The 19,524-nt window shown below is 50.3% G+C and overlaps 1 protein-coding gene across 1 annotated transcript in view; it reads left to right on the top strand.

Moving 5' to 3' along the window:
• Positions 1-18,344, top strand: part of MAP3K12 (mitogen-activated protein kinase kinase kinase 12) — a 115,625-nt gene extending 97,281 nt beyond the window's left edge. Inside the window, exons 10-14 of the mRNA XM_083427398.1 lie at positions 2,182-2,319; positions 5,215-5,770; positions 10,390-10,460; positions 13,473-13,746; positions 17,105-18,344. Of these exons, the coding sequence (XP_083283524.1) occupies positions 2,182-2,319; positions 5,215-5,770; positions 10,390-10,460; positions 13,473-13,746; positions 17,105-17,203 (1,138 nt within the window). The 3' untranslated portion in view covers positions 17,204-18,344. The remainder of the gene's footprint in view (positions 1-2,181; positions 2,320-5,214; positions 5,771-10,389; positions 10,461-13,472; positions 13,747-17,104) is intronic.
• The last annotated feature ends 1,180 nt before the right edge of the window (positions 18,345-19,524 follow it).

Here is a 19,524-nt window from a genome sequence, read left to right as displayed (position 1 = left end):
CAGACTGGGTACAAGGTACAGTGGTGCCTTGCAAGACGAAATTAATTCGTTCTGCGAGTTTTTTCGTAGAGCGAGTTTTTTCATCTTGCAAAGCACCACAGCGGGGAGGGGTGGGGAGAAGCAGGGCAGCTGCCGCAGCCGGTCCTTGGACTCACCCACGCCTTGTGGACACCGCGCAACGCGGCTGCTGGAGGTCGGCGGGGCTCAGGAGCGCGACTCCGGCTGCAACGCTGGCTGCTGGCAGCAACGGCTCCTGAGGGGAGCGCGCGAGGGCGGTGGGCAGCGGCGCGAGGCAGCCGGAAGGTCGGAAGGTCGGCCGGAAGGTGGGAGGGAGCCAGAGGAGCGGTGAAGCGAGCGTACGACCGTCGCCATGACAGGAGAGGCAGGGCTGTTTCGTCTAGCGAAGCAAGCCCTTAGAAAAATCCGTCTTGCGAAGCACCTCAGAAAACGAAAAACCCTTTCGTCTAGCGGGTTTTTCGTCTTCCAAGGCATTCGTCTTGCGGGGTACCACTGTACAAGGCAGCTCGCTATTTCCCTGTGTCCCAGGGAACCCTGTAACAATAATAATTATAAGTATAAAAAATTATTATTTATACCCCACCCATCTGGCTGGGTTTCCCCAGCCACTCTGAGCGGCTTCCAACAGAACACTAAAATACAATAATCTATTAAACATTAAAAGCTTCCCTAAACAGGGCTGCCTTCAGATGTCTTCTAAAAGTCAGGTAGTTGTTTATTTCCTTGACATCTGATGGGAGGGCGTTCCACAGGGCGGGTGCCACTACCAAGAAGGCCCTCTGCCTGGTTCCCTGTAACTTCACTTCCCGCAGTGAGGGAACTGCCAGAAGGCCCTCAGCGCTGGACCTCGGTGTCCGGGTTGCACGATGGGAGTGGAGACGCTCCTTCAGGTATACTGGGCCGAGGCCATTTAGGGCTTTAAAGGTCAGCACCAACACTTTGAATTGTGCTCGGAAACGTACTGGGAGCCAATGTAGGTCTTTTAAGACCGGTGTTATATGGTCTCGGTGGCCGCTCCCAGTCACCAATCTAGCTGCCGCATTCTGGATTAGTTGTCGTTTCCAGGTCAGCTTCAAAGGTAGAGCGCATTGCAGTAGTCCAAGCAGGAGATAACCAGAGCATGCACCACTCTGGCGAGACAGTTCACAGGCAGGTAGGGTCTCAGCCTGTGTACCAGGTTGAGCTGGTAGACAGCTGCCCTGGACACAGAGTTGACCAGCATCTCTATGGACAGCAGCGAGTCCAAAATGACTCCCAGGCTGCACACCTGGTCCTTCAGGGACACAGTTACCCCATTCAGGACCAGAGTGTCCTCCACACGCGCCCCATCCCCCAGAAACAGTACTTCTGTCTTGTCATGATTCAACCTCAGTAGGCAATTCTGAGATACATGGACCATTGGTCAGTCTGGGTGCAAGGCAGCTTCCTGTTTCCCAGGGAACCCTGTAACAACCTCCCTGTAAACTTGGATAGCATATGTGTATGCATGTGTGTTTAGTTGGGACATAATTGGTTGCTGTAGCTGATGTACAGTGGTGCCTCGCAAGACGAAATTAATTCGTTCTGCGAGTTTTTTCGTAGAGCGAGTTTTTTCGTCTTGCGAAGCACCACAGCAAGGAGGGGTGGGGAGAAGCAGGGCAGCTGCCGCAGCCGGTTCTTGGACTCACCTGCGCCTTGTGGACACCGCGCGACGCGGCTGCTGGAGGGCGGCGGGGCTCAGGAGCGCAACTCCGGCTGCAGCACTGGCTGCTGGCGGCAACAGCTCCCGAGGGGAGCGCGCGAGGGGGGTGGGCAGCGGCGCGAGGCAGCCGGAAGGTCAGCCGGAAGGTGGGAGGGAGTCGGAGGAGCGGGGAAGTGAGCGTGCGTACATGCAGTGACCGTCGCCATGACAGGAGAGGCAGGGCTGTTTCGTCTAGCGAAGCAATCCCTTTAGAAAATCCGTCTTGCGAAGCACCTCAGAAAACGAAAAACCCTTTCGTCTAGCGGGTTTTTCGTCTTCCGAGGCATTCGTCTTGCGGGGTACCACTGTATTTTAATTGCACAACCCTTTACAGTATTTGTAGCTTGCCTTCCTGCCCCAAAAAGGATGCATGCCACCCAGCAGTCAGGTGTCTGAGTAGTCCGTCCTCATCCGTTCTCAGTTTTTTCCATCTCCATCCGTAGGCGGGAGCAAGCCCTGGAGAAGAAGTACCCTGGGCTCTTTAAGCACCACCCTTCACGCAGCCTCCTGCATGGCAACACTGTGGAAAAGCTGATCAAGAAGAGGAATGTGCCTCAGAAACTCTCTCCGCACAGCAAGAGGTGAGGAGTGGCGGGGAAAAGGCCTGTGAAGGAGAGAGGGATTGATGAAGAGTCTCTGTCTCTTTCAGTGTTGTGTGGCATGATTTTGTGGGAGTGCAGATGTAGTTCACAACTCGGCTCCCTAAGAATCTCAGCTTCCTTCCTTTTATTTCTTTAAAACGAGCAAGCTTCTAGCCCTCATCGTTACATAGGTGCATTTGAACCCATGTGGGCAATGCCTTGTCCAATCTCAGAAGTCAGAGGAATGGCTTAATAAGGTTTGCTGTGGTTGTGGCTTCTGTTGCATAGCTCCTGGCGTCCTCCACATGCCCGTACATTATGCATAGTATTTTTAAAATGAAGAATAGATTAGGCATATTTGCTTAGTTTGCATAATTTATTCAGCTTGCAGAATTCAGCTTTTCTGGGTTCAGGGTTTCGCTCTCCTGGGCACAGAATTTGTCTCTTCATCTACATATCTGTACACATACATATGTTTGAATAGGATACACTTAACGGTGTTTAAGGTTTTCTAACGCAACCTCCTAAAATGCAGGGCCTCAAAATAAGCCCTGATGCAAAGGGCCTTTTTACAATGTCAGTTGCATGCAATACACAGATCTCAAAATGTGACTGGCATCTGGTGAAGAATCTAGGAACCTGAAAGTCATTGCTTTTTGTTGTTTGGCAAAAATAAAACCAAGCTTATAGCCCTTATGATTTCCAAACAAGCCCAGCAATTTTTTGGTCAGTATTTGGTGGAATCTCAAAACTCAAATGAAGGCAGGAAATAATTTCCAGTGACCAGGAAGCACGGCTTCAGTGCATTAAGCTCAACAAATGGAACTGGTTATTTTGCTACAACCTGATAACTATTGGCTTGGCAGGCTTTTTCTCTAGTGGCACCATTGTTGTGGAAATGTGAAATGTGAGAGGCCTCATCAGTATTGGCATTCCGCTGGTTCTTGAAGACACATCTGTTTAGCAAGCATTCCCCTGATCTCCTGACTTGAACCTCCTGCTTTAATTGTTCTTTTAACTGTTTTAACTATTATGCTGGTTCATGGGCTTGTTTATTATAGATCTTAATAATAATAATAATAATAAATAATATTTTATTTATACCCCACCCTCTGCGGCCAGGGCCGGGCTCAGGGCAGCTAACACCAAATATATATTGCAATAAAACATAATAGAAAACAACAACAACAAACAAACAGTTAATTAAAATACGGCTTAAAATACAGCTTAAAATTACAGATGTTTTGATGAAACTGTTTTACTAGGTATTCTAATTAGGAGTAGCTATATATTTTTATAATCGGTTTTCTGTTTGTTCCTTTGTTGCTGGCTTTTATTTGCTTGCAAATGGTCTTCCTTCCCGAAAGGAAAGGTAGCATATAAAATCAGTAAAAATAATTGGAGGAATATGACATCAGTGACAGTAAAAGAGCATGAAAATCAATAAAGCAAACCAGGAACAACAAAACAAGACCCAACAGGGGATGCTGACAGCATGGGGAACAATTTTTCACCCCAAAGGCCTGATTCCGTTCCAGGCAACTTTCTGGGGCCACATGCCATGGTTGGGCATTAGATTTATAGATCTATAACCCTTCAGTTCGCAGAGTACAAAACAGGATAAAAACATAAAAATAAGTAAAAGAAAACAGCAAAACAATAACCGCCCCCCCTTTCCCACAGACACATTTTAAAAGGTTGTAGGATATTAATCAGCCAAAGGCCTGGTTGAAGAGGAATGTTTTTGCCTGGCATCTAAATACAGTGGAACCTCGGTTTTTGAACATAATCTGTTCCGGGAGACCATTGGACTTCCACAACGTTCGAAAACTGAAAGCGGAAGCCTCAATATAATAGGGAAACTCAAAACGGAAGCCACGTGGCTCATTCAGCTTCCAAAATTGTTCAAAAACTGAAGCAGTTACTTCCAGGTTTTTGGCGTCGAAAGCCGAAACACGCGTCAACAGAGATGTTTGACAGCCGACGTTCCACTGTCTATGCAATGAAGGTGCCAGGCGAGCCACCCTGGGGAGAGCATTCCACAAACTGGGAGCCACCACGGAAAAGGCCTCACCACCCTCTGGACCTCACATGGAGGAGGCACACAATAAAGGGCCTCAGATGTTGATCTCAGGGTCCAGGTCAGTTTGTATGGGGACAGGTGGTCCTTGAGGTAAGTTATTATGCACACAGACACACACACCATCCTCCATTCAGGCAAGGCAGCATTATCAGAGTCCAAGGGAGATGGAAAGAAGGGCCAGCATGGGGTATGGCCGGCAGAGAACCCGGAGGGTCAGACAGAGAGGGCTGGAGAATTGGACTCCCAAAGCCAAGGTTCCCCATTGCCGCTGTAAAAGGTCAAACTGAAACAACTGTGGTCCAACAGCTCCATCTGGTACGCAGGCTAAGACCCTTCCTGCCCGCAGACTGTCTCGCCAGAGTGGTGCATGCTATAGTTATCTCCCGCTTGGACTACTGCAATGCGCTCTACGTGGGGCTACCCTTGAAGGTGAGCCGGAAACTGCAATTAATCCAGAATGCGGCAGCTAGACTGGTGACTGGGAGTGGCCGCCGGGACCACATAACACCGGTCCTGAGAGATCTGCATTGGCTCCCAGTACTTCCCTCATTCTGAGAAGTGAGGTTACAGGGAACCAGGCAGAGGGCCTTCTTGGTAGTGGCACCTATCTAATAAGCAGCTATCTTCTTTTTAAAAGACATCTGAAGTTTTTAATATTTAATGTTGTACTGTTTTTAACACTTGATTGGAAGCTGCCCAGAGTGGTTGGGGAAACTCAGCCAGATGGGTGTGGTATAAATAATAAATTATTATTATTATTATTATTATTATTATTATTATTATTATTATGCCACAATTGTTCTCTTCCACAGGCCTGACATTCTGAAGACGGAGGTGATCATGGACCCCACCCTGCCCCAGCTGGCCATCCCCGTGTGCCAGAAAGGGCCCCCGTCCCCCGGGCGCAGCCGGCGGGCAAAGTCGCGCTACCGCAAGGTCAGCACCCGAGGGAGCTGTGGGGAGCTGGCCGATCCGGGGGGAGCCAAGCGCCTAGAGCCCTGCGCGGCCCTCAGGGGGCTCCAGCACGACCTGCTGCTGCGCAAGATGTCGTCTTCCAGCCCCGACCTCATCTCCACCACCCTGGGAGCCGAAGGCCGCAAGGGGGCGGCCGGCCCCGAATCCCCGCCAGCCGAGCAGCCCTGCAGCGAGACGCCCAGCGAAGACACGGCCTCCGTCCCCTGCTCCAGCAGCCCCGAGTCACCCTCTTCGCGACAAGGCGCCGTGGGCCCCCCAGGGAAGGCCAGGCTGCAGCCGGGAGAGGAAGCCGAGCGGGAGCAGGGCAGGGGCAGCCGAGCAGCGGCCGCACCGCAATCCCAGCACCTCACGCCAGCGGCCATGTTGTATCGGGCAGCCGTCACCCGGAGTCAGGTAGGGCCGGGCAGGGGGGCGCACTTCCTTCCCTCCATAGGAACCAGTTCGTAGGGGCTGAGGTCTCTTTGCCCCCTCCCTCAATAAAATATGTGAGGGGGCCAGGACCCTCCCAAAATTGGTGGGCATTTCCATTCAAATGGTGTGCATGCACCGCATTTTGTGATCAATTCTGCAGGGTGGGGCTTACCCCCCCCCGCCCAATATTTAAGTTTGCACCCTTCCTTCCTTCCTTCCTTCCTTCCTTCCTTCCTTCCTTCCTTCTCTCGTCCCCCTTCTCTTCTTTCTTTCCCTTCCTTCCTTCCTTCCTTCCTTCCTTCCTTCCTTCCTTCCTTCCTTCTCTCTGTTAGGAGCTCATCCTACACTTGAGTAGGACCCTGGCAGAGACACATGCCCGACTGGCATGTTCTCTCCCTCCTGGTCGCTCGTTTGGGAGCTTCAGAAGCTTTCTTCTGCCCGAACATCACAGCGACCGATGCCAACAGACATCAGCACACTTAGGGATCCGCAGAGTCTGCGCAGTTCACGTGACAGACCTCAGCAACTCAGCATTATATGTTTACATATAAACACACACAGAGCACTGCAACATGGCTCCCTATCTCTCTCTAGCATCAGACAGCAAAGAGAGAAAACAAAGGACAATAGTCCCACTTCATGGAACACAGTAACACAAACATCCTGTCTCTGTCACTTCCCACTCTGTGGAGTAAAAACATATACCGTCATGTGAAAGACAACAATCCTATGACTGCAATCATGGAGCAGGAATTCTAACACTCTCCTCCCCCTTCCTTCCTTCCTTCCTTCCTTCCTTCCTTCCTTCCTTCCTTCCTTCCTTCCTTCCTTTTTCTTTCTTTCTTTCCTTCCTTCCTTCTCTTTCTTTCTTTCTTTCTTTCTTTCTTTCTTTCTTTCTTTCTTTCTTTCTTTCTCTATCTCTCTATCTCTCTATCTCTCTCCCTCTCCTCTCCCCTCCCCTCCCTCTTCTGTTTCATTCGTCTTTCTCAGGGGTAGTCAACCTTTTTATACCTACTGCCCACTAATGCATCTTTCTTGATGGTAAAATTTCCTCACCACCCACCAGTGTTCGATGGAAGGAGGATTCAGCTTGTGCCGTAGAACCCTCTACTGCCCACCTAGAATCCTGAAACGCCCACTAGTGGGTGTTAGGGACCAGGTTGACAACCCCTGGTTTCTGAACATGTATGAGAGGAGAGCAGCAGAAAGGGCTAAGTTCCCAATGACACAGTGAAAGAGAAATGTCTTTTCCTGCCTCCAAAACAATATATATGAAGCGAGCAAATGAACATCCCAGGGGAGGGTAAATCCAGAGTCCTGGAGCCCTTGCAAAGCAGGCCTTGTTTCTTGTGAAAGATGCGCATACTGGTCTCAAATCTTGTGAAAATTCACATGGGAAAAGACCCTGAGACCATTGAGACAAGGGGTCAGCGGTGGGCCAGTCCACCATCCCTCAGACCATGTGGTGGGCCGGACTGTATTGGGGGGGGAATGAATGAATTCCTATGCCCCACAAATAACCCAGAGATGCATTTTAAATAAAAGCACACATTCTACTCATGTAAAAATACCAGGCAGGTCCCACAAAGATGCATTTTAAATAAAAGCAGACATCCTACACATGTAAAAACACCAGGCAGGCCCCACAAATAACCCAGAGATGCATTTTAAATAAAAGCACACATTCTACTCATGTAAAAACACCAGGCAGGTCCCACAAAGATGCATTAAATAAAAGCAGACATCCTACACATGTAAAAACACCAGGCAGGCCCCACAAATAACCCAGAGATGCATTTTAAATAAAAGCACACATTCTACTCGTGTAAAAACACCAGGCAGGTCCCACAAATAACCCAGAGATGCATTTTAAATAAAAGCACACATTCTACTCGTGTAAAAACACCAGGCAGGTCCCACAAATAACCCAGAGATGCATTTTAAATAAAAGCACACATTCTGCTCATGTAAAAACACGCTGATTCCCGGACCGTCCATGGGCCGGATTGAGAAGGCGATTGGGCCGCATCCAGCCCATGGGCCTTAGGTTGCTTATCCCTGATCCAGACCCAAGCTGTTTATGCCAAGTGCAAATGGCCCTCCAGGTGTTGTTGGACTGAACTGAATGGAGAAGTAGGGTGGGCAGGTGTCCTGCTCTCCAGGCTCCTCTTTTTGAAGGACTGCCCCATCCCAAGTCCGTGTTAATGATAAAGAACCCTACAAATAGGGGGCTTGAAGCTGCCCATCGAGGATCTGCACCTGGACAGGCCCACAGGTCACATTCTTCCCCACAGCGTTGAGATATGATTCCACTGAAATTATGTCCAAATTTGCTTCTTCGTCTGTAGATTAGCACGCACAAATTTTTATACAGATTGGTGCCTGTGGCGATCACACAGGGTTCCTGGACGTTTGACGGTCTATTGATCCCTGTGCCACCACTGTGCTCGCTTCCCCGCTGCTACCAACCCGTTTCTCTCGGGTAGACACTGAGTCCAGAGAGTTGTAAAAATTAAACCACATAAACAAGTTTATTTTATAAGCATTAACAAGTTTATTAACAAGGTTAATAAATAAATAAATAAATAAATAATACACACACACACTATATATATTAATAATTATAAAAAATAAATAATAATAAATAAGTAAATAAATAAACAAGGTTAATAAAAAAAAAAGTTTATTAACAAGGTTTCTCAGATAATTTTCTTGTCAGTTTCTTAACCTTAGTTTTTTTTACCGGCCTATACCTTCCTAATACCTTATTACTGATTATCTCAGCTGTTTGACTGACTCCTCTTAACAGATTCTTTCCCTATCTCACATCAGACTAGCCCTACCCACAGACTTATCCCCACTCTCTCTTCTCCAACTCCAGACTTCAGACTGACTTCTTAATAACTCTAACTCTAACTCCTCCCCTTGGGTTCCTATAGGTTAGTCACTTTACAATTAGTTAACCCTTTCCTTATGAACCCAGTATGATGTCACACACCTAGGAGGGCAAACGCCACAGTGCCCTCTTTTGATTATGCATTTGGCTCCCGTCAGACTCGGCCATCATAGTGGGTGGTCAGAGTTGATGGGAAGGGTGGCGCTGTGGATTAAACCACAGAGCCTAGGACTTGCCGATCAGAAGGTTGGCGGTTTGAATCCCCCAAAGGGGTGAGCTCCCGTTGTTCGGTCCCAGCTCCTGCCAACCTAGCAGTTTGAAAGCGCGTCAAAGTGCAAGTAGATAAATAGGTACCACTCTGGTGGGAAGGTAAACAGCGTTTCTGTGCGTTGCTCTGGTTCGCCAGAAGCGGCTTAGTCATGCTGGCCACATGACCCGGAAGCTGTACGCTGGCTCCCTCGGCCAGTAAAGCGAGATGAGCGCCGCAACTCCAGAGTCGGTCATGACTGGACCTAATGGTCAGGGGTCCCTTTACCTTTACCTTTTAAGAGTCCAGCAACAATCTGGAGGACCACAGGGGTCCGCATCTCTGATTTAAGGCAAGCAGGTGTACTAGAGCAGAAACAAAATGTCAGGCTATTTTGAGGGTTCTGTATCTGTTTCCGTTACAGTCCCAGCAGTGTGGACTGTAAATAAGGATCACATGATCCAAGCAACGGGAAAATGAAATCCTAACAGAAGGGGATGCTTTTCCCCTAAAAAAGGCTTGTTGATTCATTTCGGGCAACAGGGTTGTTTGCTCAATTCAGCCCTTCTCCATCCATACGGCCACCATAGGTGACTTTTGCACATCTTTTATCAACTTGTCTGGGAAGTCGCACGTTTAAGTAGGTGCTGTGTGCATGTGATTGCCCTGCTGTGGCTGTGAAGCACAGGTGCATAGCTGTCAACTTTTCCCTTTTCTTGCGAGGAATCCTATTTGGAATAAGGGAATTTCCCTTTAAAAAAGGGAACCGTTGACAGCTATGCACAGGTGAGAGGTTCGAAACACTGCTAGCCAGCTATTAAAAATCTGTTTCTGAGTGCCACATGCATGTCTGTTTGGAGCACGGCCCCAAAATCCAATAATAATAATAATAATAATAATAATAATAATAATTATTATTATTATTTATTATTTATACCCCGCCCATCTGGCTGAGTTTCCCCAGCCACTCTGGGCGGCTCCCAATCAAATGTTAAAAACAGTACAGCACTAAACGTTAAAAAGGTCCCTAAACAGGGCTGCCTTCAGATGTCTTTATAAGATAGGATAGATGCCACTACCGAGAAGGCCCTCTGTCTGGTTCCCTGTAACCTCACTTCTTGCAATGAGGGAACCGCCAGAAGGCCCTCAGCGCTGGACCTCAGCGTCCAGGCAGAACGATGGGAGTGGAGATGCTCCTTCAGGTATACTGGGCCGAGGCCGTTAGGGCTTTAAAGGTCAGCACCAGAAACGTACTGGGAGCCAATGCAGATCTCTCAGGACCGGTGTTATGTGGTCCCGGCGGCCACTCCCAGTCACCAGTCTAGCTGCCGCAATAGCACTGAAAATGGTGGAATATGTTTTTTTAAGAATCTTGGAGGTTGGTGGGTTTTGTTTACTCCAGTCTCATTTTAGCCATGACATAGTTCCTTTTTTTTTCTTTTCTCCTTCTCGGGTCAGAAGCGCGGAGTCTCCTCGGAGGAGGAAGAAGGCGAGGTAGACAGCGAAGTCGAGCTCCCTCTCCGACAAAGGTGAGTGTTTGCCTGGGTTAGCCCAGTACGACTGGTGGAAGATGGGGGTGGTTAGCCCGAGTCCCCCCCCACACACAATAGAATCAATCTCTGTGCAACAGTAGATCAGACATTACTATGAAGCTGGAGGAGTCAGAACAGGTGAAAGAAATGTCTTCACACAACACAGAATATTCATAAATGCACAAATATCTAAATAGAATCATAGAGTTGGAATAGACCACAAGGGCCATCGAGTCCAACCCCCTGCCAAGCAGGAAGCACCATCAGAGCACTCCTGACATATGGTTGTCACGCCTCTGCTTAAAGACCTCCAAAGAAGGAGACTCCACCACACTCCTTGGCAGCAAATTCCACTGTCAAACAGCTCTTACTGTCAGGAAGTTCTTCCTAATGTTTAGGTGGAATCTTCTTTCTTGTAGTTTGGATCCATTGCTCCGTGTCCGCTTCTCTGGAGCAGCAGGAAACAACCTTTCTCCCTCCTCTATGTGACATCCTTTTATATATTTGAACATGGCTATCATATCACCCCTTGACCTCCTCTTCTCCAGGCTAAACATCCCCAGCTCCCTTAGCCGTTCCTCATAAGGCATCGTTTCCAGGCCTTTGACCATTTTGGTTGCCCTCCTCTGGACACGTTCCAGTTTGTCATTAGAGCACCTCAGGGGTGGGGTAACCTCTGGCCCAGGAGCCAGTCTTAAAATCATAAAGTTGTGGAGTTGGAAGGGACCCTAAGGGTCATCTAGTCCAACCCCCTGCAACGCAACAACCGAGCTAACAAGCCAGCCAAGGCATTGAGTTTGGCCTACAAGGCCATTCTTCCCCAACCCGCAGCTGAAATCATCTGTCAGTTGTGCACCGGTTGTGAGGGCCTCTTCCCTGCTGGAGAGAATTGTTCTTGATAGGTGAAGTGGCCATACAGGATCTGCTGTAAAACCTTTGATGGATGGCCCGCACCTTCCTTCCTTCCTCTTTTTTAAAAAACAAATTAATGCAAATTCAATACAAATTTAAAAGCTAACTTTCCATCTCCATATGTTATTTATTTTTTCCTCCCTCTGGCACTCTGGTCAGTGACTGAAATACAGTGGTACCTCGGTTTTCGAATGTCCTGGACGTCGAAAGTTTTGGTTTTCGAACACCGAAAACCCAGAACTGCTTCGGTATTCAAAAGCTTTTCGAAAGCCGAACGTGCCACGCAGCTTCCATATTGAGTTTTCCGGATGTAAATGATTCCGGAAATTCATACTTCGGTTATCGAACGTTTCGGAAGTCAAACAGTCTTCCAGAACAGGTTACATTCGAAAACTGAGGTACCACCATAAATCAATTCATTTCCTCCCCTCGTTGCTGTCCCAAGTACAATATCTTTTCCAATTTTCATTTCAAAATCCACTCATCCCATCTCCCTTCACATTGCATGAACAAGTACAGTGGTACCTCGTGTTACGTACCGTCCCCCTTACGAATGCTGCGGGTTACGCACTCCGCTAACCCGGAAGTAGATGCCCCTTGTTGCGAACTTTGCCCCAGGTTGCGAGCAGAGGTTGCGCTGGCAGTGTGGCAGCAGCGGGAGGCGCCATTAGCGAAAGCGCTCCTCATGTTACGAGTGGTTTCCTGTTACGAACAGACCTCCGGAACAGATTAAGTACGTAACATGAGGTGCCACTGTACCAATTTCTATTCTGACTTTTATACACGATTGTAACCTTTCCTCAAAAAAGTTGAATACTGTAGAGCAGAGGTCAGCAACCCGCGGCTCCAGAGGCACATGTGGCTCTTTTACACCTTTGCCGCAGCTCCGGGGCGGATACTAGCGAGGGGAGGAGGCGCATTGTGCGCCCCGACACTCCCCACTGTGACGGGCGCTGTACTGGCTGTGACGTCGCATGAGGGCGGTGCGTGCGTTAGTCACGCACCGTCCCGACGTCACCTTCCCGCCCGCTCTCAGATCGCGGCTCCGGAGATATATTTGTTTTAAATGTCGTAATGGTTTTGCGGCTCCCAGTTTTTTTTCTTCGGAAACGGGTCCAAGTGGCTCTTTTTGTCTTAAAGGTTGCAGACCCCTGCTGTAGAGGAAATCCTCTTTTATCTATGTATAATACTCATTAGTCCGTTTTAAAATCGGATGACCTGCATCTTCCAAGGCAGTCTGTTCAACGGGCAAACCGCTTAGACAACCAGGAAACCATTCCTTAATGCAGACACACATTCCCTGGGTGTAGCCATCCCATAGCTCAGGGATGTAGCCAACATGGTACCCTCCACTTTTTGTGGGACTCAAGCTCCCATCTCTAACCATGGGCCACGGTCAGTGCCGGATTTACGTATAAGCTAAACAAGCTATAACTTAGGGCCCCACTCTCTTGGTGGAAAGGAAAAAAACCTGGATGTCCATTTCCAAAGTATAAGATTAAAAAAAACCCCAAAACCTACATACAGCAATGTTGTTTTGTGTTGTGTAGGCTTCTATTTGTTATGTGCAAATGGCTTGAGATACCTATTGGGTCCATAAATTATCAGACAGTGGGCGCTCGGGTTGTGAACGTGATCTGTGCAGGAAGCACGTTCGCAACCCGCAGCGTCCACAACCTGCAGGGTCTGCGCATGCGCGGGTCGCGATTCTGCACTTCTGTGCATGCACAAAGTGCAATTTAGCGCTTTGTGCAAGCACCGAAACCCAGAAACAACCCATTCCGGTACTTCCAGGTTCGGCGCGGTGCACAACCCGAAATCGCGCAACTTGAAGCGTCTGTAACCCGAGGTATGACTGTGTAGCATATATTCAACACACAAAAAAGTGACAATTTGTAGTTGACAAAGGATGGCTGGACATATAAAGGGCCACATTACCTTCAGTAGCTCAGGGCCTCATCAAACCTAACTCTGGCCCTGGCCACAGTGGCTGAGTTGGAGGCCAGTGAGGTTGACTAGCCTGGCACCCCCATTGCCACACATGATGGGTCCATGTTGCCAGAGGGCTTCATATTTTCTCTCTCTCTCCTGACCCAGGTGGCCTCAAGCGATGAGCAAGCGGCAGTCGCTCTCCACTTTCAGCTCCGAGAACTTCTCCGATGGGGACGGCGAGGAGGGCACTGCCAGCGAGGGCACCACAGCATCCCACAGCGGCGGCACGCCAGATGTGGCCAGCACCAACACAGACGAACGCCTGGATGCCGAGCGCTCGGATGACGACATCCTGGGGCACTCGGACGGGCTGTCCGAAAAGGAGGCGGCCATCCAGCTTGTCAAACGCCAGCTCAGTGCCGAGCAGAACCCTGGAGAGGTGGGTGCAGTGCGAGAATGGGAGGGTGCCGGCATCCATTTCAGCTGCCGGGACTTTTGTTTTTCCTGTGGGTTTCCCCCTGGTGGTGAACCTGGGCGATGCAGGAGCTTTGAGAAGGCTGCGAGGTCACTTTTACTGGGGCAGGAAAGCCCAAAATGTACCGTATTTTTCGCCCTATAGGACGCACCGGCCCATAGGACGCACCTAGATTTTGGGAGGGGGGGAATAAAGGGGAAAAAATTTATTTCCCCCCCCCCCAGGCAAGGGGCTGGGGCGGGGGAAGCCCGAGCTTCCCCCTCCCCCAGCCCCCAGAACGGGACCCAGAGCGATGCCAAAGCTGCGTGCAGCTTTGGCCTCGCTCTGGGAGCTTGCGGGGCTGGAGGAGGGGGAAGCCCTCCACCAGCCTTCTAACCAATTCGGAGGACAGCGGGAAAGGCGTGCTGCACCTCTCCCGCTGTCCCCCGAGTTTGCGGGGCTGGCGACAGGGAGGAGCAGGCTTCTCCCCCCGCCAGCTTTCTAACCAATTCGGAGGACAGTGGGAAAGACGCGCTGCGCCTCTCCCACTGTCCCCCGAGTTTGCAGAGCTGGCGACGGGGAGGAGCAGGCTTCTCCCCTCGCCAGCCTTTTAACCAAGTCAGGCTTCTCCCCCCCAGTTTGTGGGGCTGGCGGTGGGGCTCTCCTGAAGCCTGGAGAGCGAGAGGGGTCGGTGCGCACCGACCCCTCTTGCTCTCCAGGCTTCAGCGAAAGCCTGCATTTGCCCCATAGGATGCACACACATTTCCCCTTCATTTTTGGAGGGGGAAAAGTGCGTCCTATAGGGCGAAAAATACGGTAGGTTACCTGCAACCCTGAAGGCCATTGCCTGTTCCTGCAGCTACTGGTTTGGGTGGCTTCTGGTCTGTTGTTAATGTGCATAAGACTGCACCATCAGCAAACGTGGAAGCGGACAGAATTCAGCCTTGTGAGTGGATTGGCTCACTATTTTATTTTTACATCATTAAATTTCAAGCTGCATAGGAGCTTTTTGGAAAAAGTTCCCAAGCCAGAGAGAACCAAGTGAGAATGCCAGCGTTCAACCCCTCTCCCAGACGAACCCTTTGCCCTTCCCTGTGCCCAGCAGAAGGAACCTAAATGTGGATCACATGCAAGATTAGCTTTTTCATTTTTCTGGGTGTGGAATATTTGCTTTAAAGGATCCTGCTGCCCTCTCAAAGTTAAAGGTAAAGGTAAAGGGACCCCTGACCATTAGGTCCAGTCGTGGGATTGCGGCGCTCATCTCGCTTTATTGGCCGAGGGAGCTGACGTACAGCTTCCGGGTCATGTGGCCAGCATGACTAAGCCGCTTCTGGCGGACCAGAACAGCGCACAGAAACGCCATTTACCTTCCCACCAGAGTGATACCTATTTATCTACTTGCACTTTGACGTGCTTTCGAACTGCTAGGTTGGCAGGAGCAGGGACCGAGCAACGGAAGCTCACTCCGTCGTGGGGAATCGAACCGCTGACCTTCTGATCGGCAAGCCCTAGGCTCTGTGGTTTAACCCACAGTGCCACCCGCATCGAGGTTGCTGGGCTGCAAATCATGTCAGCCCTGGGCTCACTAGGGATAGCGGGAGCCGTGGTCCAGTCACACCTGGAAGGTCCCAGGTCCCCCTCCCAGCTTTAATGACGAGTATGCACTGGTATGATGGAGGTGGGCAGGAAAAGGTTTCCTCCCTCTCTCACAGCAATGTTTGAACATCCGGTGAAGCTGAATGTCGGGAGATTCAGGACAGACAAAAACTTCTGCATGCAGGGCATAGTTAAGCTGTGGAACTCATGTCCACAAGGGGCAACGATGGCCATTTTGAAAGAGGATTAAATGCATTCAAGGAGGATATGTCTATCAGTGGCTACTAGTCATGACCGCTATGCTCTGTCTCTACTGTCAAGAGGCGGTATGCTTCTAAATATCAGATTGAGGGGAGTGTTGTTGCAATGATGTCCTGCTTGCGTTCTTTCCTCAGACATCTGGTTGGCCACTGTAAGAACAGGATGCTGGACTAGGTGAGGGACTGGCCTGATCCAGCAGAGCATTGGTTAAAGCTTCTTCCTTGCAGCCCAATTCAGGGCCACAGGTGGCCTCATGCTGGGTGTTCATCAGTATGCAGATGATACCCAGCTCTACCTCTCTTTTAAATCAGAATCAGTGAAGGCATTGAAGGTCCTGTGTGAGTGTTGGAGGATGGATGGCGGCAAACAGTTTGAGGTTGAATCCTGACAAGGCAGAAGTACTGTTTTGGGGGAACAGGGGGCGGGCGGGTGTGGAGGACTCTCTGGTCCTGAATGGGGTAACTGTGCCCCTGAAGGACCAGGTGCGCAGACTGGGAGTCATTTTGGGCTCACAGCTGTCCATGGAGGCGCAGGTCAATTCCGTGTCCAGGGCAGCTGTCTACCAGCTCCACCTGGTATGCAAGCTGAGACCCTACCTGCCTGCGGACTGTCTCGCCAGAGTGGTGTATGCTCTAGTTATCTCCCGCTTGGACTACTGCAATGCGCTCTATGTGGGGCTACCTTTGAAGGTGACTTGGAAACTACAATTAATCCAGAATGCGGCAGCTGGACTGGTGAGTGGGAGTGGTCGCCATATAACACCGGTCTTGAAAGACCTACATTGGCTCCCAGTACGTTTCTGAGCACAATTCAAAGTGTTGGTGCTGACCTTTAAAGCCCTAAACGGCCTTGGTCCTGTATACCTGAAGGAGCATCTCCACCCCCATCGTTCAGCCCGGACACTGAGGTCCAGTGCCGAGGGCCTTCTGGCGGTTCCCTCACTGCAAGAAGCGAAGTTACAGGGAACCACAGGGCCTTCTTGGTAGTGGCACCCGCCCTGTGGAACGCCCTCCCTTCAGATGCCAAGGAAATAAACAACTACAATGGTACCTCTGGTTACGAACTTAATTCGTTCCGGAGGCCGTTCTTAAGCTGAAACCGTTCTTATCCTGAGGCGCGCTTTTGCTAATGGGGCCTCCTGCCGCGAACGATTTTCGTTCGCATCCTGGGCAAAGTTCACAACCAAGAGAAGGTACCTCCAGGCTAGCAGAGCTCGTAACTTGAAGCGTTCGTAACCAGAAGCATTTGTATCCAGAGGTACCACTGTATCTGCCTTTTAGAAGACCTCTGAAGGCAGCCCTGTATAGGGACGTTTTTAATGTTTGATGTTTTATTGTGTTTTAAGTATTTTGTTGGGAGCCACCCAGAGGGGCTGGGGAAACCCAGCCGGGTGGGCTGGGTATAAATAATAAATTATTATTATTATATTATTGGGTATTATTTCTCCACATGCCCCGATTTCCTCACACTCTCCCTCTCCTTCCAGGACGCTGCTGCCTACGAGGATTCGGACTGCGACAGTGCCGAACTGGACCATTCAGGCAGCGGGGAGATGCAGAGACTTCAGGACATGCCGAGTTTGTGATTGCACCCGTTTGGCTTTTCCTTCCCCAGGTTGTACAGACCCCTGGCCCTTCCCTGCACCACGACCACCTCCCCAGATATTTATATAAATAATCTATAAAAGCTCTATATAAATCTATATATCTCATAATCTCTGGAAGGAGAGCCAGTGCGCCTCATCCCTGCGTCCCGTCCCTGCCTTCTTCTGGACTGGTTGTGGGGTCGAGGGCCCCTTCCCTGCCACCGGGGCTTGCAGTTTTCACTTGGGGCAGCTGGAGACGTGGAACAAACAGACACGCAAAGCCTGCAGCCGTCAGCCCCACAACTAAGCAGGAGAGACCTTCGATGCACGCAGAGAGCAGAGTCGATCCCTTCTGTTCTGCTGCCTCCTGAGTCTTGGACATTGTGGGCCCCGGCTGAGGACCAACGAGCTCTAACCAGGCCCAGGGAGTCAGCGATGGGCCCGTGGGGCAGAGAGAGAAGACCCGGGCTGGGGAATGGTGCGTTCTTCTACCAAAGGCAGCGGCAAGGAGCTCTCGGCGCACTGGCAAGGCTCAAACATCTTAGCTGGACCAGGCACATCGCAGGTGCCAGACTGTTTCTGATCTGGACTCAATGCATGTTTGGGCCGCAGTCAGCACGGAAACCTCCCCCTACCCAGAGCTTGGGAATAAGTTGTTTTCCTTCCCCTTGCCCCCAATATAGCCCTCCCCAAAAGTAACAACCAAAGCCTGAGCGCAACAAGCCCTCTTCTCTTCCAACAGTCCTTCCTTCCTTCCTCCCTCCCTCCCTCCCATACTGTATATATGTGTACACACACACACACGGACACACACACACACAGACACACACACACACACTTGATGCGGCCCATTCCAATGGTGGAATGGGGGGGGGGGAACCTGCTCCATTTCTTCCCTGCTGGCACCAACATGCACTGCACTTTTCAAGTAATTTATTTATTTTTTAATTTATAACGAGAAATGTTTACATTTGCACTTAACACGTGTCTCTGTCAGGTGGGTCTGTGTAACGAGGGGGGGGAGCGGGGAGGGGAGCGAGAGATAGAGAGATCGTGCGCACGGACGGACAAGGCAGGAATTGGGATTTCTGATCCCAACGCTCGATTCCGGCGAAAGCCTTTTAACGCTTAAAAAGGGGGGGAGGGGAGTCTGTTGAGCGTACCCCGGCGAGGAAGAATCCCCTTTCCTCTTGGTTTCTCAGGTGAAGGTCCTGGTTTGGAGAAATATGTCCCTCTCCTTTAACGTGTCGTCGTTTATTTGTGTTTGGTTAAAAACGCCAAGGGTGTGAGAGCTTAGCGCAGGGGTGGATGCGAAAGAGTTTTAAAAAAGAGAGAAAGGGGAAAACCCCGCTCCTGGTGCAAAAAGATAAACTAAGGCAGGGTTTCTCAGCCACAGATTTTGGGACCAGCACATTTCCATCCACCCTCTGCCATTTTGACAAAGCAGCGCAGCCTGGGTGGCGGAGGTGGGGGACAACTAAGCCGAGACTACTGGGAAAGAGACGAGTTCCTGAAACGAAGCTGAACTGGCTAAAAAAATGTCTTCCTCTGCTCACTAGCACTATGAGCTGTGGCTTTTGTGACACCCCCTGCCCAGCTTATTTGCATATGGGGGGGGTCCCCCCTCCAGTGCACATTCTGCCTCCTGCCGGATCCTTGCTCACAGTCCTTACCAGAAAGGCAGCGAAACAGATAACAGTGCACCTGAATGCTTGCAAAATACACCTGGCTTGATTTGTGACATGTTAACAGGGGGTGTCCCTGCTTGGCCATCTGATTTCCTTCCGGGGGGGGGGGGGGTGCTGGCTGTGAGTCGCTCTCTCCCAATGTCAAAAGCCCTCTCCCCTTACACACCTGTTCGCCTTCCCCAGACGCGAGCTGCAGAATGGAAACCAAGTCCGGCATTTTAACCGCAATGCATGCTCCGGTTCGAAAGACCTGCCCGTTTTGACAGCAGCATTGCCCTGGTGCTAATTCCCTTTCTGCCCACAAGGGGGCAGGGGTTGCCTGCCCTTCCTTGCCTGGTTTTATTGCCGCAGCTGCTTTTTTTCCCTATTTAAGGGGGAATGCAGCAGCTTTTGGTGGGGAGAATTCAGTGCAACCAGGAGTAGGCTTTGCATGATGCTGCACAAGCCTAACACAGCAGCCTGTGGCAAAACAGAAGCCTGAGCATGCTAGAGCCAGATTTGAGAGGTGCTGCCACTGATGGTGCTAAATCAGATTGACTAGGGACATGAGGTGTTGTAAGGCAGCATATAGCCTCCAGAAGCCCCTGCCGTATACCTGCTGTTCCACCTTCTGTGGTGCTAAGAGTGGCATGC

This window comes from Podarcis tiliguerta (genome assembly GCF_965153285.1).
Source record: "Podarcis tiliguerta genome assembly, chromosome: 2".
In the NCBI taxonomy this organism is placed as follows: domain Eukaryota; kingdom Metazoa; phylum Chordata; class Lepidosauria; order Squamata; family Lacertidae; genus Podarcis; species Podarcis tiliguerta.
This window is presented reverse-complemented; position numbering and strand designations above follow the sequence as displayed.